The sequence below is a fragment of the Sesamum indicum genome, linkage group LG5 (assembly GCF_000512975.1).
Source record: "Sesamum indicum cultivar Zhongzhi No. 13 linkage group LG5, S_indicum_v1.0, whole genome shotgun sequence".
Classification (NCBI taxonomy): Eukaryota; Viridiplantae; Streptophyta; class Magnoliopsida; order Lamiales; family Pedaliaceae; genus Sesamum; species Sesamum indicum.
In genome coordinates, this window is record NC_026149.1 from 14,620,280 (window position 1) to 14,645,572 (window position 25,293).

A 25,293-nucleotide genomic window follows, 5' to 3' on the forward strand; every position below is an offset into this window, starting at 1 on the left:
TTTTGGAATATGCTCGGCTGAAATTTGAAACTGTTGTTATTTAAGATGATGATATATTTAGGAATAATCATTGTAATTGTATTGTGTGCATTTTTTGAAATACTATTAGGCACGATTGATTATTTATTTGGAATGGTCTTTTATAAATGTTGTAGGAGTATTTTTTAGAACACATAGTGGTGTACGCATTAGTTTGAGTTGGAATATATTTAGGAACTATTATTCCTTTTAGGAATACTTTTATAAAACCATTTCAGTAATGGTTCTTGGGTTGTTTTCGAAATTTTGTAATATTTTGTTTGCAATTACTAAAATTATTTCTAATTTTTTTAATTGTATAATTTTAAATAATAATTTAAAATCTATAATTAATTACTAAATTTAATATATGTATGAATTTAATTAATTGAATAATTAAATACAATAAATATTACAAAACATGAATAATTAGTGAAAAAAATATTATATTAAAATAAAAATTATTCAATTACAAAATATAAAAAAATTTAATCTAATACCCTCCTCATCAGCTACGTCCATATCGTCCTCGATTGGGGCAGGGGGTTCTCGCACAACCGCATTAATGCGCTCGTGGAATTTTCGACAAACCGGAAAGGACATGTTAATTAGTGATTTTTAAAATAAAATAATATTAAAATAAAAGGACATTGTAATTCTTGTACTAAATAGTTCTAAATTACAGAAATAAATAAACAAAATCCAGAATGTTACTAATAATTACAAAAATTGACATAATAATTACATAATGTTACCCAATAATTACAAAAAAAATGATAAAATAGTTACAGAAGAATACCGAATAATTATAGAAGAGTACATAAATAATTTCAAAAAATTACACTCAAACTATATATAGAGAATTACATAATAATTACAGAAAATGACACAATAATTACATAAAATTACAAAATTGTTAAAATATTAAAAATAATCAAATTATACGATAATTAAGCATTTAAAAGAAATTACCTTTAAGCTCTCGAACCACATCCAGGAGGAGGCGGGTTACCACTAGACATAATCTATAAAATTGTAATAAATATTAAGTTTCGAATTACATAATATTCATAAAATTACATAATTTACGTAAACATTTATAAAATTACAGAATTTGCACAAATATTCTTTTTTTTTGTTTTTTGGGTAAATGTAAGTTTCATTAAGAAAAATGTACAATAGTACAATACAACAGTATTCAACGGTTGGTTTCTCCCTCGACTGGCCAAGGGATACGCCATAGTCTATATAACAAATGAACTAACTGAGTATGATAAGCTTTTACAAAGGATCCTCTGTCTAACATCTTCAACTATGATGGCGGCAAGAATAGATGATGGCCGCCTAGTCTACTCGAATCGTCTTAAGTTCCGTTCTCTCCAAATATGGTATACGCAAGCAGCCAGGAGTGTCCGGTAAGCCGCGTTGACGATGTGTTTCTCTCTCCATTTTCACGCAGCCTAGTCAACGTCCCGTGGCCATTCTCGATTAGGCCAGGCGAAGCTCACAACCCTTTTAATAGCTGTGAGACACTTTCAGGCATAACGACATTGAAATAATAGGTGGTTATGGGTCTCTGCCCCCTCCTCACATAGAACACAGTCACCGAGGTGTGATAACCACGATCGATCAGTCATAGATAGCTTTTCCAAGATAGCAAGCCAAAGGATGAAAGTATGCCGAGGAATCTTCAGGGAGCCTAAAAGTAGAGAAGCCCAGCCTACCTTGAATGGCTCCAATATCGATAAAGTGCTTGGGCTATAGGTCGGCCCGTCTCAAAGTGCTAGATGATGCGATCATTCCCTCCATGGATTTGAGGCAATGCCTATGTAATCTCCAAGCACTCGATTTCAATGATGAGGGGCCAATGCCATTGCCCCTCCCTAATAACACTGTTGAGCTTCGTCCGTACCGACAGCTCAAGAAGACCTGGCCCTTGTGGTAATCTATCAATAAGAGGGCCAAGGTGGTGCCATCGATCCTGCCAGAGATAAAATCTATTCCCATCACCAATCTGGTAATCAACAATCGGCCTCAGGATCGTACGTAGTCGTAAGAGTTTTTTCCACCCCCACGGTCAGAAACTATCCAAACTAATGTTTCTCATAATCGCCCGTGGTACAACTATTCCACTCAGATGGACGTCCTATCACAACGAATGTTGTCACATAGTTTCTTACTCATTAAAGCCCGATTCAAATTGGCGACGTCCCGTAAGCCTTGACCTCACTCCGATAATGGCTTACAAACGTCCTCCCATGCCACTTTTACATAGCCACTGTTCCTTGTGCCTTTCTATAGGAATGCTCGTAGGCGTTTCTCAATCTCCCTTATAACTCCTTTAGGCAATAGAAAAGCAGAACACCAATAGATACTGAAAGCCATGAGTGCCGATTTAATAATTTGGACTCGTCCCGTATACGATAATCCCATACCCTCCCAACCAGCAATGCGTTGGTCTATCTTCATCAATAAAGGCTGACAGTCATTAATGGATAATCTAGATGAAAGGAGGGGAAGTCCCAAGCACCTCAAGGGAAGATGCCCCTCCTGAAAGCCAAGCATAACAAGCATCTGGTCTCGCATCCCTTGTGCTGACTTGGAGAGAATAAGGTGGCTCTTATAAACATTAAGGGTGAGTCTCGAGAGGGTAGCAAACCGGTCCAGCCCCTATTTGAAGATCCCAATAGAGTCCATGTCAGCTCTGCAGAACAATAGCAAATCATCTGCAAATCCAAGTTGAAACACCCGAGCAGCCTCACATTTCCAGTGGAAAGAGAACAACAGGTCCTGCTCGCATCTGTAGGAACAACAAGTGCATAACCTCCATGACAAGAACAAAGAGATAAGGCGATAGGAGATCACCCTGCCGTAGTCCTCTTGCACCCTCAAAGAAACCATGTGGTTTCTCATTTAGCCCAACCGAGAACGAGGGGGATGTGGCACACTCCTCAATCCACCTTATGAAAGTAACCGGGAATCCAAACAATTGTAGCATTGCTAGGAGAAAATCCCACTCTACTATATCATACGCCTTCCTAATATCCACTTTCAGTGCACATCTAGGTGGTAGGCGTGCCTGTTTATAACCAGTAAACAGTTCTTGTGCTAGCAAGATATTGTCCCCTATGCTCCGACCAGGAACAAAGGAAGCCTGACAAGGACTAATCAACTTATCCAATACCACACTCAACTTTTAGACAATAAGTTTAGCAATAATCTTATAGAATATGTTGCAGCATGATATGGGATGAAAATCAGTGACTAACATAGGGGAGTATACCTTGGGTATAAGCACCAAAGTGTCGTATTGATTTGCTTTAGCAGCTTCCCCATAGCAAAGAACTCTAGTATGGCCTTCGTGACTTCCTTACCGACGATCGGCCATGCAACTTTATAAAAACCTGATGAGAACCCATCAGGCCCCGGCACTTTGTCCTCATCTATATCAAACACTGCCTGTTTCACGTCAGCTGCAGTGATAGGTGAGAGGAGATTGAGAGTGTCCTTCTCTGTCAATACATGTCTCGCCCATGGCCTCAGATATCGAATATCGATCACATGGTTCCTGGCTCTCCACCCAACAGATTCTGATAGAAGGAGACAAACTCATGAATAACCATTCCCAGGTCTGTATGGGTGGTCCCTTGTTCATCATTAATTTGCAGGATCCTCCTTGCAGTACGCCTCTGAGCAATCTTACGAAAAAACACGCGGGAGCATTGATCTTCCCCCTTCATCCATTGCATTTTGGCTTGTTGTTGTAGTATGATCTGTTCAAGTTTAGCCGTTTTAACATATACAAGCCGACAACAATGCTCCAATAGTAAGAAAAGCTCATTCTGTCTATCATAACTCACGATGATCTGGGCTGACTCGAGAAACCCCTTCGCCAACTGGACATTTAGCGATAAGTCCCCCTTATTCCTCCTCTGCTGAAGAAAAACAGGTTTCAGTGCTTTGAGTTGCCTTGTCACCGTATACATTGGCACTCCCACTTTGCCACACATTCTACACGCTAGGGATAAAATCTAGTGAGAGAGTAAGGTAGTTATTAAACGAAATATACCTCCAAGTTGTTGCTGCCTATCCCCAAATAACACGAGCGGTGAATGATCAGACGTGCGTGGGGTCAGGCAAGAATAGTACAATATTGGAAACCGTGCAAGCCATGCATCATTAATAAGCATCCGATCCAACCTCTTCCAAAGGTTACGTAATCTCGTACTACAGTTTTGCCACGTGTACCATTCTCCCTGCGTGGGCAGTATGTAGCAAATCGGTATCCTGAATACATGCATTAAATTCCTCCATAGCCATCCTTATATCCCCGGATGCACCACATACCTTACTGAGATCCCGGATAGCATTAAAATCCCCCCCCCCCCCCCCCCCCCCCCGGGCGCGGCGCACACCCGCGCTAGGCATGGAGTGTTCACAGACTGGCTAGTAAGCGTGACTAAGGAATTTCATGGTTGGCGGCGGTCGACCACCTCAGTTGCACCATAAATAACAGTAATAACTACTGACTCCTGCACAGCTTTAACAGTAACATTGTGTATATATTGTGCACCCAAGTCAAGCACATGCACAACAAGGACATTATCATCCCATGCAATCCATATACGATTTTCAGCCGAAACATGATCAACAAACCACTTCCATTGAGGCATTAAAAATCCTTGGATTCAAGAAACATTATTAATGGGAACTCATGTTTCTAAAATACCCAAAAAATATAACTTGAACTCAGTGACGAGATCTTTTAACGCGAGCTGATGGTCCCTCTTGTTCAGCCCACGAACATCCCAACACCGCCGCATTCAACATAGGTCACCACTAGTGGGGCTGCTTGAATTAGGACCCCGGGTAGCCTCATCTGTATCATCAAGAAGCTGTAAGGCATCAAATGTGTTATAAATAACTATGGTATCTTCATGACTTGGACCTCCACGTTCAATGGTGGTCTCATGAACAACAGCCTGCTCCATACCATCATCCATTGTCGCACGAACAACTGTCTGCTGCATATCCTCATCCACTCTGGTGGGTTTAGGCGGTGCCCTCGGAGGACCCACCTTAGGAACATATACGGAAATTGGGGGCTAGTTTTGTTTGTTTATTGAGCACACAATCTTTAGCGGAATGACCCAGGCTTATAGAACCGGTGCATTTTGGGGGAAGCCACTCATATTCCACATCGACTTTACAGGGCATTTCCCCTCCATCCTCGTCAGGTGTCATGATAACAATATGCCTCGGCAACTTCGAGCTAACATCAAGCATGACGCATACACGAGCAAAATCCAGTCTCGTGCATGCTCTCGTAATAACATCCGGGTACAGTGGTTTGCCAACCCCACTAGCTACAGTACTTAATCCCTCTGTTGTCCATAATTCGACAGGAGATGCCTCAGCTTGATCTAAATCAGACATTGTGTTTGTTTCAACTTCCTCATTGCCATTCCAGGTGCCCATTCGAATTTACACAAATATTCATAGAATTACACGAATTACAAAAATTACACAAAATTATAAAAAAAAATTAAAAAAAGTAGAAAAATAATTTGATAAATTTCAACAAACACTTTTATTAACAAACAAAAAAATAGAATAAATTTTTAATAAATAGAAAAAGTACATAAAATTTCAAAAAAATTCAGAAAATTGCAGCAAATTACAAAAAAAAAAAAAACTCAGATAATTATATAAAAATAATTTTTTCACAATAATTATGTTGTCATTATAAGTAATATATATTTATACATATTTGTTAAAATGTGTATTAAGTCCAAATAAATTTGCTAAAATGCGCACTTAATATTTGAGAAGAAAAGTTTATATTTAAAAAAAAATAATATTTTCAAAAAAATATTTTCAGAAAATTTTGTAATACAAAATGCATATTTAAATACAAAAAAAAAATCAGAAACTTAAAAAAATATTTAGAAAATTCTTAAAAAAATTTCAGAAAATTTATAAAAAAGTTGCATATTCTAAGAATCTGAAAAATTTAAAAGATTTAATTACAGAAAAATATGAAAAATCACAGAAATGGCATACATAGGTACATTCTAAATTTTTAATTATAGAATAATCTAAAAAATTAGTAAAAATCTAAATATTTTGATAGAAATGACATACAATAATTCACCCAAAAATTATACATTTCACATACAATAATTCACCCGAAAAATGACATAACATTAGTAAACATTCATTCACATATTACACATTTTATATACAATAATTCGCCCAAAAGATTGCACATTTTACATATAAAAATCACACATATTATACATAAAAATTTCGTCCAAAAAATTACACATATTACATACATAAATAAAATTACTAACCTTATTTTAGGTGAAATAAGAAAAAAATAACAAATATATGTTAACATATATTTTCATATCTATTATCATAAATATTTTCCAAAATATAACAAAAAATAGCAAGAAAACTAACATTTAAAAATGACGGGGCTAACGACGGTGGAGACTGGCAGATGAAGGCGACCGGCAAGGGGAGAGAGAGAGAGGGGGGGTGGGGGGAGGTGCAGGCGCGCTGCTTGTGGAGAAAGAAGGAGAAAAGAGGGAAAATGAGAAAAAATCTGCTAAGTAACGCTTATATACTAAAATTTTGGATGGTCTTGGAACGTTCAGGTATTAAAAATTCGTTCCAAATACCATTCCTAAGTAACTAATACGACATCGTTTTATATAGTGTGGACTGGTCACATTTTGAACTCATTTTAGAACGGTCATATATTAAAATAACAGTTCGTAAAACCATTCCTAAAGGTACAAACGGTGTCGTTTTGTCCGAAAACGACGTTGTTTATAGAGGGCATTTAAATGACCGTTCTCTATATTTAATAAACCGTTTCAATTTAAGTGCCAAATAAATTTTTATTTTCAACTAAAAAAATTAATAAGGACAAAATGCATAAAACCCCCCTGTGTTTTAAATAGTCTGCAAAAACAACCCTCTTGTTATGAGAATAGGCTAAAAGCCCCCTTGTATTTTGTAAAACTCAGCTCAATCGCCCCCTCTCCGTTAAATTCAACTAACAGTGTTAATTTTTTAGAAAATAACCGTTATACCCTTACTTAATATATATTATTTCTTATTTTAATGACCGTTGAATCTTCTTTGATCAAATACTGATTGTTAGATCTATTCAATTAATCTTAACCGTTATATTTTAAAAAAATAATTTAAAATTAAAAAATATATTATTATTATTATTATTATTATTATATATATAAACTAACTAACCCCACCCCACCCCACCCCTTCCCCCGCTGCCACCGGCCGGCCGAACGCAGACCCGTCTTCCGTCCCCACTACCACCTTTCCATTGGTTCGCCCAATATTTCACCGCCACCTTCTTTCTAAAATTCCGGCGCCGTCATGGCGAGTCGCTGGGCGCCACATATATCATTCGAATCCTCTTGATTAGGCGAATATTTTTCCTCCAACAATTTTGGATTTCATCAACCATATGATGGGCTACCACCACGACCACCGAAGCTTTTCGCCGTCACCGGAACGACCCACGATCGCGGACCACCACCAATCGCGTCGTCTCCTCCTTGCGGCTCGAATTAGCCCCCTCCCACCGATTTTCGTCAACTCTATACATGCATTTCAATGTTTCGATCGTTGAGCATCGCGAATGCTTCGTCGTCTGACTTCTTCTTCTTCTTCTTTTTTTTCTTTTTTTAAATTTTTTAATTAATTTTAATTATATTAATTAAAAGATATTTTACTTAATTAAGAATATTTTAAATAATTACAATAATTAAATATTTTAACTAATTAAGAATAATTATAATGATAATTATTGTAATTAAATATATATTTTAATTAATTAAAATAATTTTGGATTTAACAATTAACAAATATAAAATTCTTTGAATTTAAACTTAAATTTAATATGACAAAATTTAATACTTATTGTTTTTTAGGGTGAGAAATGACAAAAGAAAGACACAAAACAAGCCAAAAAAAGTCATTTGTATGCTATATAAACCCATATAGGGGTATTTTAGTCAAAAGTGTCATTAAATATGAACCTAAACCACATAAAATAACTACCAAACGCAGCAGACGCGCGTCTCCTCCACCTTCCGTTAGTTTCTAACAGAACGGCGGTTTTTTGCTGACTAAAACAAAATAGGAGGGGGGTTTTAGCCTATTCTGAAAATAGGGGGTGTTTTTTGCATACTTTCTAAAACACAGGGGGGTTTTATGCATTTTGACCGAATTAATAATGAATAAAAAATCATTTCGGACATATTAATGATGAAAGAAAAGTAGACCATAAATTAATGAAGATCATTGAAAACATATAATTTTTTCATGAAAATGATACATGTTCATAAGGCCAAGTTTATTTGTATATCCAAAATTGTTAGTCTTACATAGATGTAACTAGAATCTTAAACTGTTATACTATATTACTTAATCAGACTCTTAAAATTTTGATCAGACTGTTAGATATGATTAAATAGACAAAAGACTAAATTCGATGAAATCTTGGACATTTTTGGTACATGGATATCGAGATATCATATCTGATTCATAATAAGCGAGATTCAAAATGGCACAACCTTTAACCAGACCATGTGATTTTAAAGCATACTGTTACATATATTCAAATAGACAGAATCTTATACGTGTTTAAGTTCGGAATTAATTCGACAAGTGGATATTGAGATACATTTTGTATTCATATTTTTTAAACGATTATCAGCAACCTTTGAAACGGTTAATGATAATCTATAATTAGGAACAGTAATTGAATATAGTTAGGAACGATTTTCTAAAAATGTAATTAGGAATAGTTATTTTAATATATAACCATTCCAAGTTTTATTTTTTTCACTTTTTTTTGCTAGGGCGCCCAATGAAATCATTTTGGAACGATCAAATTGAAAAAAGCATTCCAACGTTTGAACTTTCCTCCCTTTTTTGCAAGAGCCACCAAATGAAATTATATTAGAACATACTTTGGAACGATCAAATTGAAAAAATCGTTCCAACGTTTGAGTTTTCCTACCATTTTTGGGGGGAATGGAACGGGCATTTGAACGGTAAAATTGAAAACAAACCATTCCAAATTAAAATTCCACCAATATACCATACAGATTGAAACTGTTTGTGGTGGAACGATAATTTAAAAAAAAAAATCATTCCTAATGGAAAAAAAATACAATATTTTATAAGTGAGGTTAAATGAAATGAAAGTAACATATATATAGAAAAATTTGGAACGGGCATTAGAATGGTGTTTGGAACTCCAAAAATAAGCCTTATAATATAGCCATTGCAACACATTTAGGAACAGGTCCTAGAACAAGTGTAGGAATGACAAAGTTGTAATGCTGCAAGGCCGTGCCAAATTATAATTCACTTTGAAACTGTTCTTGAAACACATATAATTTCCCACAAATACTATATTTAGAAACGGATATTGTAATACAAAATTTTCTAAGTACTTAAACCGTCTCAAATTGTACCTCATCTTGGAATGGTTTTTTCAACTATCTATTTTTTAACGGACATTGGACCTTATTTTGGAAAGATAACTATGTGCAATTGGTGGGTTGTTCCAACATTTGCGAAACCGTTTCAAAATGTATTACAATATACTACTGTTTCAATATTGGCACAACCATAGGAAAACAACTTGTAACACTAAATCTGTAAACGGTTCTAGTAATGATTTGGCCATTCCAAAGTTTTAAATGATGGAATTTAATAGGATCCTGATATCAATGAATTGATTCTGTTCCTCAAGAGTTCCAATTGGAACGATTTTCGGAACGATCGTGTTATCCGTCCCAAATCCCATACTTTTTTTTTGTAGTGACATAAATTTTGAATCTGCAAAAAGTAATTTTAAGACTAAAAAATATGGATAAATTAATTTTGAATTTAAATTTAAAAAAGTTACAATCTCTGAAGAGGATTTAGAAATGATGATTGTTTCCCTAATTATTCTTGTCTTCAAATTTCAATCTAGAGGTTGAAATCTTTTTTGGATGCAAAATCTTCTTCCAATTTATGGAAAAAATAATTGGTGATTTTGAAATTTGGTATCAAGGAAGCCAAAGAAGATGTGAAATTTTTGGGATTGCAATATTTCCTCGCAACTCAAAGCTTTGAATTTGATTTATTATGTGCTTGTCTTTACTATATGAATAGTATTACATCCTAGAGGCCGATTCTAATAGACAGGACGTAAGATTTAGTGACTTGGACCTCACTTTTTGGAGGCTAGAATATTATGTATTTTATATATGGATTATATTCTTAATAGGCCACCTTTAAACATGTGTTGATACTTATAACTGCAAAAATATATCGCCTCACATGCATTAACGTGTGAAGACATATGAGGGTAATTTGGTCATAAATTTTTTTGACCTACAATAAATCAATAATAAGTCAATCGTTTGTAAATATAAAATTTTATCTGAATTTTTTATTAATATCAACAAATTCGGTAAACTTTGACTAACAGAGAGATTTATTTATTAGACAGAAGCAAACTCAAAAATGCTAAATGTGATTTTTCAAATCACAAGGGATCTACATTGTAATTGCTGTAAACCTCAGGAGAGGGTACTTCATGTTAATCAAGTGTTATGGTGAAACATCCTTGATAGGTTATTCAAGGAAAAATGGAGTCTGTATAATCCATGTTGGTACTACCAACCATATTTGTTGGAGGAACTCTACTGGTAACTTCACAATATCTGATGGTTTACAACTTTTCCAACCTCAATTTGCTCATGTGGGATGGGATGCTCTTCTACAAGGCCCTTTTCACACTCCTAGACATTGTTTTCATATTATGGATTGCTATTCGTAAAAAACTTTCCACTTTGGACATACCATTGTGCAAACAAGAGAACAATAGGTGCGTTTTATGTGACAAATAGCTTGAAGAAAATCACACCCACCTCTTTTCCAATGTACTTATACGAGGAGATGCTTGACAAATCCTTGTCGAAGAGTTGGATTCTCATGGCCGTTGGCAGAAGGGGATAGAATGGGGAACTAAAAAGTGGAGGAACTCTCACTAGTTAAATGTTGCATCATGTTCACTCTTAGCTGCTTTGGTTCACTTCATATGGAATGAACGAAACAATATACGCTATAAAGGGACTTCATATAGTGCTGAAGAGTTGTCAATATTAATTATAGAGCATGTTAGGATGCGTGTCATTGGTTCTGGGATAAAGTCAAGCCTCCAAGCATCTGTGTTGTATTATAATTGGCTAATTGCTTGGTTAAATTAACTTATGGAGCTCGCATAAGAGATAGACATCAACATTGTATATACAATCTTATAAGCTAGCTCTTTAAGAAAAAATTAATTTTTCTAACTTTTTTTATAATATTTTATAAGCTATATAAAATTAATATGTTGAAAGACAAAAATATCTTCATTCATACATCCACATACTCTCTCTCATACACACCCTCTCTCTGTCTCTCTCTCTCTCTCTCACACACACACATTCTAGGAATTAAAGAAATATGTTTGTTGTTTAATTTTTTTAATATTCGAAAAAGAGAAAATACTTCAGAATTTAATAATAAATTATTATAGTTAAATAAAAATAAGATTGGCATTGATATTATATTTACTAAAAAATATAAATTCACGATATTAAAAATTATTCGACTAAAATAATCATTGCATTGACAAAGAAAATATCAATTATATATCCGTATTTATATTCAACTAGCACGGATCTACATATATATTATTTTTACCCAAAAGTTTAGGCGATAATTTATCACTTTTTTGTTATTGTAAAAAGATTATTTATTAAATTTTTATTTATAATTAAACTAATGTGTACTATATATAAAATCATTTTTAATTTTTTAAAAATAAAATATATCAAGAAATAACAACTTATTTGATTCTAATGGTATGATGTCCCTTTTAGTCATTTTACTTAAAAAAAATTCTTATTATGCCAAACACCCCAATATCTTATAAGATGTGAAAACATCTAATAAGTTTTAACATCTTATTTTATCCAATCAGTTTACGAACTTATTTTCAAATTATGATCCAACATCTTATAAGCTTCTAAAACATCTGATAAGATGTAAGAGCTTACAAGATGTTTTAAAAAAGTTTAACCAAACACCCTCAAACTCTTCTATGTTTATGTGGCTTTTAGGAGGGAGAAACTTACTTGTATAATATTACTAGATACTGTTGCATGCAGAATCTGTGCATATAATTTTTAGTAGTACTTTTATTTTATTGAAACTTATAATTTGTTTCTTTATATTAAAATTTGTCATTTCGTAACAAGCTTATATACAAAAAGTGTTTGCTTACTTTTGTAATGCATTGATTGTCAATATATATTTTATTCAAATAAAATTAAAAATTAATCTCTTTGTACAATATATGTTATATTGATAATAATGATTATATATACATGCAAAATAAATGCTAATATGTTATTTTAATTTCAATTAACAATAAATATTAATAAATTTAAAATGAGTTCGGAAGTTTAAGGGCATTTCTGGTATTAATATTTTGGTGTAATGGTATCAAAACTACTACTTTCTGTTTAGAAGCCCTCTTCTCTTATTAATAGTACTAGCCGTTATGACATGTCGTCCCTCGTTATGGCATGTCGTCTCTGCATGCATACAATAAATAATTATTTATATTTTAAAATATATTATAAGTATGAATAAAGATATATAAACCAACACATCATGTTTTCTATAAATAAATAAAATAAAACTAATTTATTTTGTTAATGAATTGAAATTGTAACAATAAAATTTCCATGCTTTATGAATAAACTGTTCTTTAAATTGTTTAAATGTATTTCGGTGGATTTTCAGACAGTTTTATTTGGTGAGAAATTTTAACGAATATTTTAATGGCTATACGGTTCCAAACACCGTTGCAAAAACAGTCGGAATAACTTTTGATGGCTATATTTCTTTTTTTTTTTTAGAAGAAACCAAAAGGTATTATTGCCAACACAACCGAAGGCAAAACCAAATTCTACAAAGAAAATTAGCTAATGAAATAACAAGAAATTATGACTATCCTGGCCTCTTAACATGAATCATGGCCTAACGGTTGCAACAGAGGAAAAACATGGGAGACCAGGTCCCACTATATTTCAAAAGCTCTGTTGTCCCTAATTTCATTGAAAATTTCATCACAAAAAACTGTATAAATTTGAATAATTCTCTCATTTGTGTTTCCACTCTTACATCCTACCTATCAAAGCTCCCAATATTGTATATATATCATCCTCCAATTCTTTTGTATCGGTGTTATAGATATATATATATACACACACATATATATATATATTATAAATATCAAATTCACGCAATCTAGAATTAATTGCGAACAATCATTCTGTTATGAAAATTTAAGGTGGAGGAGGTACACCATTGTCTTGGTAAAAATGAAACAATTGAAATTATGATATTATTCTTATTTTTAATATATTATAATTCTTGAGGTGTTAATAATTAATATATGTGTATATGTAATAGGGCATAAATATTAAGACAATTAAGGAGGTGATGCATGAGAAGAACCTGCCGAGGAATATAGAAGTTAGGCAGGAGTTTGAGGATGGTGTTCGAAATTTTCTAAATTGGGCTAAGGATTAACATGCATACATGAATCACGAGACAATAAGGTGTTCGTGTTATAAGTGCAAAAATCCGTAAGTTCAAAATGACGGATGATATTCTATTTGACTTATGTTGAAGGGTTTTGTGGAGGGATATTACACTTCGACTGCCTATGGCAAGGCAGCAGCGATGGAGTACTATGACGATTCGCCCACACCGATTCGTGCACCAAGTCATGTTCCACCTGACATGGCGATGCACTTGGGTGATTATGAACAGATGAATGAGATCGGGGGATAGTTTATGATGTTGCTGGCCGACAGTTCTTTTTGGTGCATCCCGAGCCCAAACTCGAGGGTGCTAACTGCTTTCCAATGAATGGTGGTGCGGCCATACCTAGTTCATACGACTATGATGTGTCCGACTTATCGAATCGATTTTTTATGTAGTACAACAGTCAATCAACTGTTGTACAATGGTTGTGATCAATCCCAATTGTTGACAGTTGCCAAAGTAGTGAACATCAAGGTTGAGTACACATGCCCCATAAATTCTACAATGAGGTGTCTCGGTGGGCTGGTGACCTATTATCTTGTCACACCCTTCCCCCCGATTACTATAACATGAGAAAAATGATAAGAGATTTAGGTTTACTTGTCGAGAGGATTATGCATTTTATACTGGAAGGATGATAATGAGCTTGACTACTGCAAGTTTTGTGATAACTTGAACTGCAAACCAACTAGGGCTCAAAACTCCCAGCGTAAAAAGTCTGCATATCCCATCCTTAGGTTGTCATTGACTCTAAGTTTGCAAAGATTATATACTTCACCCGCTACGATAGAGCACATGACGTGGCATATCTTTCATCAGATGGAGAAGAGCTGTATGGTCGCGTGTATTCATATTGGCTAGTTATCCTAATACTGTACAGTCTCCCACTCAGAATGTGTATGAAGTCCAAGTACATGTTCCTGACATTGGTGATCCCCGGTCTGCCCAATCCAAAATGTTTGATCTATGTGTCCATGCAACCATTAATCAAGAAATTGCTGCAATTATGGCATGTAGGTGTATGGATGCACGACCAAGCCACGAACTAAGCGTTCATGGGCATTCCATCTGCAGCACGAAAGGAAGACGCGCTACTAGATCATTCCCCAAAAAGTCGACCGAAAAGGACACAAGGCTGAGATTGATCAAAGAGGAGATCCGTGGTTGGGTGGAACAATATAGTACTGTTGTTGAAAAACCGTTAAAAACAGATATCAAGTTACAATAAAGTGCACGAGTGAGCGAAAAAAAATATCTTTTGGGGTCTTCCATATTGGGTCACGCACTTGATACGGCACAACTTTGATATCATGTATATTGAGAAGTATGTGTATGAAAATATCATCAACACTGATTACCAAATGTGTATAGGCTACTAGCAAGTGCACTACCTATTAAGTAGTATAATAAGTATCAATCCTACGAGGATATAACGAAATAATTACCAAAATAATGACTAATCTCTAATTATCCGGACAACCAAAGATCAAGCAATAAACTACTACTACTGAGAGAAATTACTGAAAAGAGTATGGAAAACAAACATGTTGGAAAAGATTCAAGAATGGATGAGATGCTAAGGCTATATGTCCACCTAATTGATCCAATAAGTGTAACATTAATGTATTAATGTATTACCAAAAATAGATTCCTCCTTTCTAAGACTCGTGATAATAATACATTAGGATCTATGAAAAACCTATATGACCAGATGAATCATGTCAATATATGCTTACATATCATTCAATTCACTATGAATTACCTTAACTACTATGCAGAATCCCTTTCTATTTCATCACCATAATTAATTTAATCTAAGAGGTGATTAATATCTCAAATCATAATAACAAGCACAATAATTTATGGATCAAAATAGTATTCAAAACATTGTCTCAATTAGGCTTCCAAAAAGCGTTAGCAAAAAATAAAGTTGTTCATGTTAAGTAAATCTAAAATAAAGAAAAAAAATAAAAAAATTCATGTAGTAGAAAATCAGGCTAGATCGATTGTCACTCTGGTGGCGGATCGACTTCTCCACATGTTTCCTTGTTCTTCTTCCCTTTTGGAACGTGTATTTTCGCATAAATTTAGTCAACCCTTGCTTCCTTTCGGCTTTTCCCTTTCATAATAGTCTCTAACCATGGTAATAAAGGGAAAGACTTCTTATATAATCAAACTCTTTTTTCCTTTTTCAATTCTTTTCCTACCATAATTAGAATTAATTCCAAAGTAATTTAGTGGTTCCACAATAATTTTATAGCAGCAAATAAGTTGGGACCTTCTAATTTTTGCCACACAACATACTTGGTAACCCGTGGTCACGGGTTAGACTTAATGTGCTTCTGTAAGTAGGATATCTGATAGCTTGTAGGTATGGGTTATCTTGGATTTGCTTATGCGGGGCCAATCTCTAATAACTCATTGGGATTGGTTATTTAGAATGTTGTCCACTAAATTTCTTCAATTTTTCTCACTCGAGTTTATTTCTTGCATGATTCTTCTTCTTTTACGAAAGCACCTACAATGTCACAAATATCACAAAAAACAAGCATCATATCTCAGAAAAGATGGAAATTAAGACAAAATAACCATATAATTTTCCCTAATCAAATCTCCCCCACATTTAAACCATGCTTATCCTTAAGCACATAACAAATCAATTCTATCAACCCCCTCCCTCCCCCCTTATTTTATTCTACCCCACTTTAACTCAAGTCAAATTGCTGTGCAATTTCAAATCTTTCTGAAAAGAATTTGATTACTATTTCTTCAATATTTAGTTCTACTCATTTCTTTAATGCTTCCGTTGCAAATTTACAAGACGTGTTCCTAAACTGCACAAACCGCTCTAAATACCATTGTTACAACCATTTCAAACAGGTGTTCCTAATTAGTGGCTGACTGTTCCAAATACCATTGCTATTTCAGTTTCACATACGTGTTTCAAACTAAGAAAGAATATTCCTAATACCATTACTAAAACAATTCTACATACGTATAACTAATTAAGACTAACTGTTCCTAGACCCGTTGCAGAATACAGTTCCAAAAACTTTCTTATTCTATCACCAATACAAATAAAAACAGTTTCAAAATAAAGACCATTCCAAAAGTTCCCTAACAAAAATGATGTAGCCGTTCCAAAATCCGTAAAACCCGTTCCAATTCAAAAAATAAAAAAATTTAGATAAATTCAATATTAGGAACAATTTTTAGTGTGTTACATTTGTCGTCCCAAATAGGAACGGTTTTGCCTGAACCATTCCTAAATTTTTCTTATGCCATTTGTAAGGACGAATTTTCAATCATTCAAAAATTCGCTCCAAATAAGTTCGGTATCGCGGAAACCGTTCTGAAGACAAAAAAGAAATCGTTCCAAGACCCACCCCAAATCCCGCCTTTGTTTTAGTGAAAGGACTTTTTTAAAGCTTTGGCAACTTTTATGTTTTATTTTGTATTTTTTCTTTGGTATAATTTGTTATCTTATTTTTTTTATTGTTTGGATCAATATCGGATGCAATTACTCAAATTATTAAAAATATAATGTACTATTTGACTATTTCAATAGAATTTTTGCCAATATTTAAGCTGAGAATTAATATCAGACAGGATTAATATTTGTGAGAATTACTTCAAGAAGTTTATTTAGTCAAGAATTCATATAATAAAGTCAGGAATACATATTATTTTTGCATTATATTATGCTCACAAAAGACTATGTGCTATGGATCATTTTGTTTACAATTAGAAGATTTTGTGTTTGCATTGATTATATCTAAAATTCTTATACGCGGGGGTCCGCGTGCGGCTGCTATTAAAACTAATTTAAAAAATTTATCAGTGTAATTTAACATTTGATCGATATTTTTTTTAAATTTATCCACGCATCGCATGTGTGTAGACTGCTAGTACTTATAAGTATGAACTTTAAATTATATTAACATATGAAAACAATATACTTAGGCCCGTGTTTACTTGATGGGACAGGATATACTTACCTGGGATTGATTTGGGACAACAAATTGGATTGTCCCAAATGGGACAGACCACACATACGTTTACTAGGGCATACACAATCCACAATATATCTGCCTAAACGTGTTTACATCCCGGATTAAGTGGAATCATTTAACTGTTAAATTACTTTCTTGTACCCTTGAATTTGGAATATTATTCTCGTCTTGAATTTACACTTGTATGAATCAAACTGGAATTTCTCAGAAGGTAACAACTGCTCTAGACTTGATCTGCATTCACGAATCACTGCAGAATTATCATCTACATTATACAGGGGACTGTGTAAAAGAAAGTTTTGTATAATCCAGACCTGAATTCCATAAATGATCATGACACTTTTGAGCTGATGCAAAGTATGCCGTCTCCTAGTAGCCTCTATCTAGTACCTTATATATGAATGCATTTGGCAGTATCCCCATCTTCACCATATCTACTTTCAGCATGATCACAGGGAGCACATGCTTAGCTCCAAAGTGCGCTTGGATAATGGCAGCATAGTCAGACACTTCTTGTTGTAACCCACTGCTTCGCATGTCCGAGAAAAACTTACTGGCCTTAAAAGTCTGACCATTTTCACAAATAATTGATTAGGATTGAATATGTAATATTATTGGGGGAGCGGTAAACCATATGATTACTATCCACCTGACCTGTTTCAGCAGAAAATTCAACTATAGTTTGTTCCAAGAAAAAATTGAATGCATTATTTATCCGTCCGTCTTTGCACAGCCCATCAATCACAGAACTAATCGTGAAAATATTCGGAGCTATACCAGCATCCATCATTTCTTTGTGCAATTGAAGAGCTGCATCAGTGTAACCATTTTTGAAGTGGTCATCAATCAAAGCATTATAAGCGACTACATCAGGCTTGTAACCTTTAATTGTCATTTCATTATAAAGTCCCATAGCAGCCGCCAACTGCCCTGCTTTACAATAGCCATTTATCAGTGTACAAAATGTAACGATATCAGGTTGCAAGCCCTTCTCTGTCATTTGAGAAGAAATTTCCACAGCCTTTTACATGCTTCCTTTCTGACAATACCCATCAATCAGCGTATTGAATAGGACAGAGTTCAGCATCAATCCTTCCTTGTTCATCTTGCAAAATGAATTCTCTGTGGCCTCAGCTCTACCAATTCTACAATAGCCCTTCATAAGTATTCCATACATGACAACATCTGGCAAAATACCAAATATCTCCATCTCCGATGCATGTCCATAGCAGCAGATAGATCACCGGCCTCACAGAAGCCATCCATTAAGCAATTATATATATAGACGTTAGAAATTACATTCAACTTCACCATATGCAAAAAATAGCTCCTAAAAGCTACAAGCTCACCTTTCTTGTAAAGCAAATATATTAGGATGCTATAGGGAATAACATTTGGCAGCACTCCTTGATCCAACATTTCATAATAAACCCTGCGCGCTTTTTCAACACTCGCCTTCTTACCATAACCATCTATTAGAGCATTGTAAGTGTAGAGGTTAGGCACCACTCCATACTCTCGCATCCTTGTGAAATTTTTTTTTGCTTCCAGCAAATTATTCTCTATGCATAGTCCATGTATAAGGGTCGTGTAAATCACAACCGTCGGTTTTAATCCCCTTCCAATTATCTCTTCAAGCAACAATCTAGCCTTCACAATATCCCCTCGATCACAAGAAGCATCTATTAGTATTTCATAAGTCACCGAGCTAGGCAATAAACCATTTAAAACCATGTCATTGTAAACCTCCCACATCAGTTCAACACGACTCGTCTTCAGAATCCCATTCAAAAGCGCATTGCATGCCTAGACTGCAGGCAATTTTCCCATTTTGCGGTATACCCAATACCCATCATCAGCGAGATCCCTTTCGCACAAAGCACCAATCACACTCCAAATACGTTTGGACGATACCCTGATGTCTGAACATGCTTAAGCTCATTGAAAATCGAGGAACACACTTTTTTGGGCTTTCGGGTTCTCCTCAAAATCTCGATCAGGCCTTCTATCACACACCTGGCCTTCACATACAACTTTGCCTAACTTAAAATATGAACGATGGCTGAATGGAGTTTAAAAGTTGTCGCAAGGTTCACATTTTTCAAAGCTGAGTTGAAAATCCTCAACGCCTGTTGTGGGGTTAGGGAGTTGAGTATTGCAGCAGCTATATTTGAAAGATGTGGAGATGAAGGTGTTGAAGGAAATGATGGGGTTGCAGAAGAACATTAGAAAGCTAATGACTTCTTCCGGTTGCAAAAGAGTTTCACTCTTGGAGGAGAAAACTTCATCATTGCTCCGGCGATCCCCAGATTTCTTGCTTCCCATTAACTACAAGCTGCTTCGACTCTTCCTCCTTCCAAGAAGAGAACAACTCAGTGATTTGGCACAAGATTGGGGGTGAAGTAGCAGAAAAGTGGGGCGAAAGAAGAATGAAGGAGTCTTCCAAACTGAACGGGATAATTTAATCCCACCCTTGGAGGCCGGATTTTAATCCAGCAAATATTGCAGCATAGTACCGGGCCTTGGTAAAAGTACCTGGTCATGCAAAAATTTTGTAAACAAACCATTAGTATAGATAATGCCAGATATCCATGCTAATACTACCTAGTAAACACAACCTTATTTTTTATATGTCATTCAATTGTGTTGTAATAGAAATATATACTTCGTTATGATTACATAGCCTAAATTTATATTTTTTATTTTTTTAAAATAATTAAATAATTTTGGTAAATTATTAGGAACAACTTTTAGGATGGATTTTTGCTATTTCTGACGGCTTTTGTAATAATTGTCAAAACGATATCGTTGTGTTTAGTATCTATACTGTGGGAGTATTTGTAAAAAGTTTTACTTTTAAAAAATTGATTTTTATAAAAAAAAGTTAGAAGTTGTAACAAAATCAAAACTGGGCAGTGTTTGTAAAAAAAAGTCAAAAGCAAATAAAAAATTAAATTGGATAGTGTTTGGAGAAAAATCACTTTTAAAATAAACTTAATTGATGAAAGACTATTTATACCTACTATCATTTTACTTGTTGTTTGTCACTATTAATTATTTTTTTACGAAATATCATAAATTTAAAATATTAAACATGTGAAAGTATAAATTTAATTATTGTTAAAATTTAAATTATTTAAAAACTACAATGTCAACTTTAAATATAAAATTTTTAGAAATAAATTAAAAATGGTAAAATTAAATTAAGATTGTTATAATAAAGGTAAAGTAGTAAAAAATAAAGTTGAATTTTTTTACAAAAAAAACCAAAGCAGCTAAAAGCACCCCTCAAGATGGTTCTAACTTTTGGCCTAAAAACGCTTTCTTTCACCTCTTTAGAATAAAAAACTAGTATCCCAAATATTTTAAAAGTACTTTTTTGGAGTCAGAAGTTAAAAAGCACATTTTTAAAACGCGCGCAAACACTCTCTATATATAATAGAAGATAAGTGAATTAGTGTTTAATTAATTTGGTATGTCATTTTTAATATTAAATTTAATTTATTTATTCACTCCCCACCCACCCACTCTTCTAACTTTCCATTTTTCCATTATTTTTTTTATAATTACTTCAATTTCTCTATGCATCCTTTTTTAACATAATTTTTTTTATGATATTGATTTTAATATTATTTTGCCTATACTTTATTAAATAATGAATATTATTTGAAATAATATTATAAAATTTACACACACATAAAATATGTCACAAATCACTAGTTTACTTTATAAGCTTAGGCTCGACTTTTCCGACTGTTTTCTATTGTAAATGTTGTCGGAAAATTATCATACTTAAGCAAAAGTATTTTCCACAGGTTATTTATTAAAATATTATAAAAAAAATAAAATATATATTTATCCTAAATTGATGTAGACTTGTATTTGTAATGTGAGTCGTCAATTTAGGAATGATTGGTCTACTTTTTCTTTTTTTTCTTAATTATTAATATTTAAGTAATAGTACTAATCATTGAATTATTATTTTAAATTTGTGATTTATGGTTGTTAATTATTATCTAGTAATAATTAAAAAAATAGAAAAGGAATAAAAATATTACACTATAGTGGTAATTATAAATTTTAATAGCGCTCGTCAATTTTAATAGGTGTATCATTTCCGTTGTAAGTATAATTTATTTTAGAAATATAGTTGTTGATCGCAATTTGAAAAATAAACGAGCTAATAGAACTAATAGGTGAGGAAAAAAGAAGATCTCGACGTCAACATCAACGGTGTACTGAATATGTAAACTTGTGGAATTGATGAACTTTATTAAAATTTATAATTACCACTGTAATAATTTTTATCTTTTTTCCTACACAACATGTAAACCCATTTTTCACCGCACTGTCACTCGTACCTCTCTTAATCCTCATTTCTGCTCCCTCGTGAGCCTTAACTTTCCCCTACACGCCGGTGCTCCTCCACCATCCGACCCCCGCCGGAATTTCCCACCACGGTCCGCCACCACCACAACCGGCTGAGGTAACGCGGAGGAACAGTGTAGCCGCCACTATCATATCTCTCTCTCTCAAATTATCAGGTACGTTTTCAGTTTCTTATTTTTTTTTTTGTTTTCAGATTAATGAATTTCTTATATTAAATTTATGTTATGAATTTCTGAAAATTTGGGTGAATTGTGACTTTGTGAATAATTTCTGAATTTATGAAAATTGGGTTTATTTTTGTGAATTTCTAAAAAGACGGGTGAATTTGTGACTTTGCAAATGATTTCTGATTTTATGAAAAATTGGTTTGATTGTGAAATTTGTGAATTTGTCGATCCATAATTGCCATGGCGCACTGCGCGCATGTAACAACTATGGCTCTCAATTAGGTATGCACCCGGCGTCCGTTGCCCTTCATGATTTTACGACTAGCTTTGGTTAAGCGATAGCATTCTAGTTTTAAAGAGCCATTCTGGAAAGAACTTTCTTTCAAGCTAAGGTGCAAAAACAGACCTTGCAACATTGTAATGATGATTTCTTGATTGTTTTGAGTTATATATCAAAATTTACACTTTGTTTATCTATCATGTTTTATGCTTAAGCTTTCGGCCGTTCTCTCTCTGTGCAACTTCTTTGCTCTTGTGCTTGCTTATGTACGTTTTCTTCTATTATCCACACCTTGTTCAAAGTTTTTTCTTAAATACTTGTGGCAGATATATTCATTATTTTGCTCTACTGTTCTGATGCATGATGCGGTTGCTCGTTACTGCTCTGAGATGTACTCCATTATTGAGAATGAAATGGCAAAAATGCTATGTTTTTCTTCCCATTGCTGGCTGTTGGTTATATCTTGATGCCATGACCAAATTGTTAGTCTATGATGGTATCGATTGATGGTCATCCTGTGACAGAAATGCTATGATAATTCTAAAATTATAAAACTAGATTTAAGTTATCGGCCTAAAAAATCAGAGCCTATAAATATTGTTCGTAGGTCACCATATTTGCACTGCTTGGAAATATTGAGATGGCTTCTTTCTTAATTGTCCAAAGGACTATCTTGTTTCCAATTGACTGCCTGTTTCGTTGATTTAATAATTTTAAAAATTCAAAGAACCCACATGGCAACACATTATATTCTGTTATCTGAATCTATGGTGAGAAAAAAAATTTCTTTATGCACCTGAAAATAAACCTCTTCTCCAAAGTCCTGTTTTCTTGCCTGACTACTCAATCACCAATTGGATACCAAGCAACGAGCCTTGGTCTTCTTTATGCTCATTTACTTGAGCATACATGCTATCTTTTAGCATTCATTACAAGCAGGTTAATGAGGTGGTTTCTGTACTTTTCTCATAGTCCGAACTTTGTGTTTGTTTCTTAATGTGATTTTGTTGATTATGCCACATTCTATCATTACGGTTAAAATGTTGCATGCTTGGATCTGCAGCAGAGCCCTAAGTAACAGACTGGTTTTCCATCATGGGCATGGAAGAGAAAGATGTATCTAAAACAATGGATTGGAAAAGTATTGGAGAATCAGTAAGTAGTGAGTCTGGTGAAGGAGCAGCTGTAAAGAAACGGCTACCAAAAAAGATAAGGCAAATTCCAGATTATTATTTCCTTCCCAGAAGATCTTTACCATCTACTATTGTATTTTATGGAGCATGGATAGCTGCTGGAGTTGGAGCTGGCATGCTTACAGAAATTTGGATAAACAAAAAAGTCAAAGGTATTGTGTTTCGTCAATATTTTTCTCTTGATTTTGTATTTGATTCCATTACAACTGTTTAGAAATATACTATCCAGCATTTTCCAATGTTTTTCATGGCTTGAATCTAAGTCCATTGCTGTACGTATTTGATGTTTATATAATATAGATGCACAGTATAGGATCTCATATGATGCCGTCAATGTAACTTTAGATCTAACTGACTTGCTTTTGGAAAATGCTGATTCTTTTATTCCACCAGTAAAAGTTTGTCGTTAAAAGAAAACTAATTGCATGATCCTGGAGATTTATACTGACTCGTTTTTCATTTAATGTTCATGATATGCGTTTAAAATTATGTGAGTAATGTTTATTTCTACTGCTCTGACAGAGGATGGAGGTGTCATCTGGGAGTTTGACAAATGAAAAGCTTGATGTCTGGCACCATCCCCCCCTCCCCTCGGTTGTAGGGCATCACTTAGTTTGAATCTTTGAACAGAGGAACTGTCGAATTATGGTGCTTGTTTTGGTTTTGCTTGAAAATTGATGCACCTATTTGAAAAGGTGTTGGAACAGGCTGTGCAGAACTCCAATACTCTTCCTGGATCAAACGAACTAGTTCCTCAATAATCACACGAGATATGACTTATTTATCCTAGTTTCATACTTTTTTCTATTGTTTCCCTCCTCCTTCTTTTTCTCTTTGGTCTCTGGCTTATGTTGCTTTCGGACGCTAAAATATTTTGCCAACATATTTGTGTCTGAAACCTCCCAACAATTAAGAACTGACATTCTTAACAGCCTTGTAAGTTCCTTTGTGTAAACAAAACAATAATTGCAAACTTATGTTGTACTATAGACCTTTTTTTGGGCATTGTGTGGCTCAAGGTTCTATTTACTGAGCTATCTTTTGGAATACTTGGTTATCATCTTTCTGAATACAAAGCAGACATAGCATAAGACGAATTTTAGTTGTGTCCTAAGTTGATCTGAATGTTTGCAAGTTTGATTACTATTTAAATGCCTAAATTCTGAACATGCAAGTTTAGTGCATTTTGTCTCATGGGAGCCAAGCTATATAGTTTATTTCCCAGTCTCCCTCTGATTTCTTTTGGTAAATTTGTGTTGAGTAGTTGGATCAGTTGATCTTGGCTTGCCCTCAAAGAATCAGGAAAGTTAAGACAACTTTGTTGGTGTCTGTCTCTGTGAAAGGGAAAAAAAAGGGCAGATACTATCCATGTGATTCTTAAAGTTAGCTTCTTATGATTCAACACTGATCGTGTAGTAAAGTTGTTCTTCAGCATAGAAAAGAAAACAAGAAAAAGTATTAAGAAACAGATCATCTATCATTATGTGAGTATTAAGAGACAAGTTCAAGGTCAGCGTTCC

General features: G+C 34.1%; 3 protein-coding genes across 4 annotated transcripts; 1 reads left to right on the plus strand and 2 right to left on the minus strand.

Moving 5' to 3' along the window:
* LOC105162761 lies at nt 2,314–4,028 on the minus strand. Its single transcript, XM_011080883.2, has 4 exons — nt 3,704–4,028; nt 3,302–3,608; nt 2,843–3,182; nt 2,314–2,688 (listed from the first exon to the last, which is right to left on the minus strand). Exons 1-4 carry the CDS (start codon nt 4,026–4,028, stop codon nt 2,314–2,316), a joined length of 1,347 nt encoding a protein of 448 aa, XP_011079185.2.
* On the minus strand, nt 17,949–19,499 carry LOC105162762 (pentatricopeptide repeat-containing protein At5g61400-like). Its single transcript, XM_011080884.1, has 5 exons — nt 19,094–19,499; nt 18,789–18,929; nt 18,394–18,674; nt 18,135–18,311; nt 17,949–17,978 (listed from the first exon to the last, which is right to left on the minus strand). The coding sequence occupies exons 1-5, from the start codon at nt 19,497–19,499 to the stop codon at nt 17,949–17,951; spliced, it is 1,035 nt and encodes a 344-aa protein (XP_011079186.1).
* On the plus strand, nt 22,076–24,798 carry LOC105162649. 2 transcript variants are annotated; one of them, XM_011080732.2, is made up of 3 exons: nt 22,076–22,288; nt 23,644–23,925; nt 24,296–24,798. In XM_011080732.2, the coding sequence occupies exons 2-3, from the start codon at nt 23,676–23,678 to the stop codon at nt 24,328–24,330; spliced, it is 285 nt and encodes a 94-aa protein (XP_011079034.1). In that variant the 5' UTR covers nt 22,076–22,288; nt 23,644–23,675; the 3' UTR covers nt 24,331–24,798. The 2 variants fall into 2 exon arrangements, with proteins under 2 accessions (XP_011079034.1, XP_020549343.1); XM_020693684.1 differs by having other exon boundaries at nt 23,647–23,925.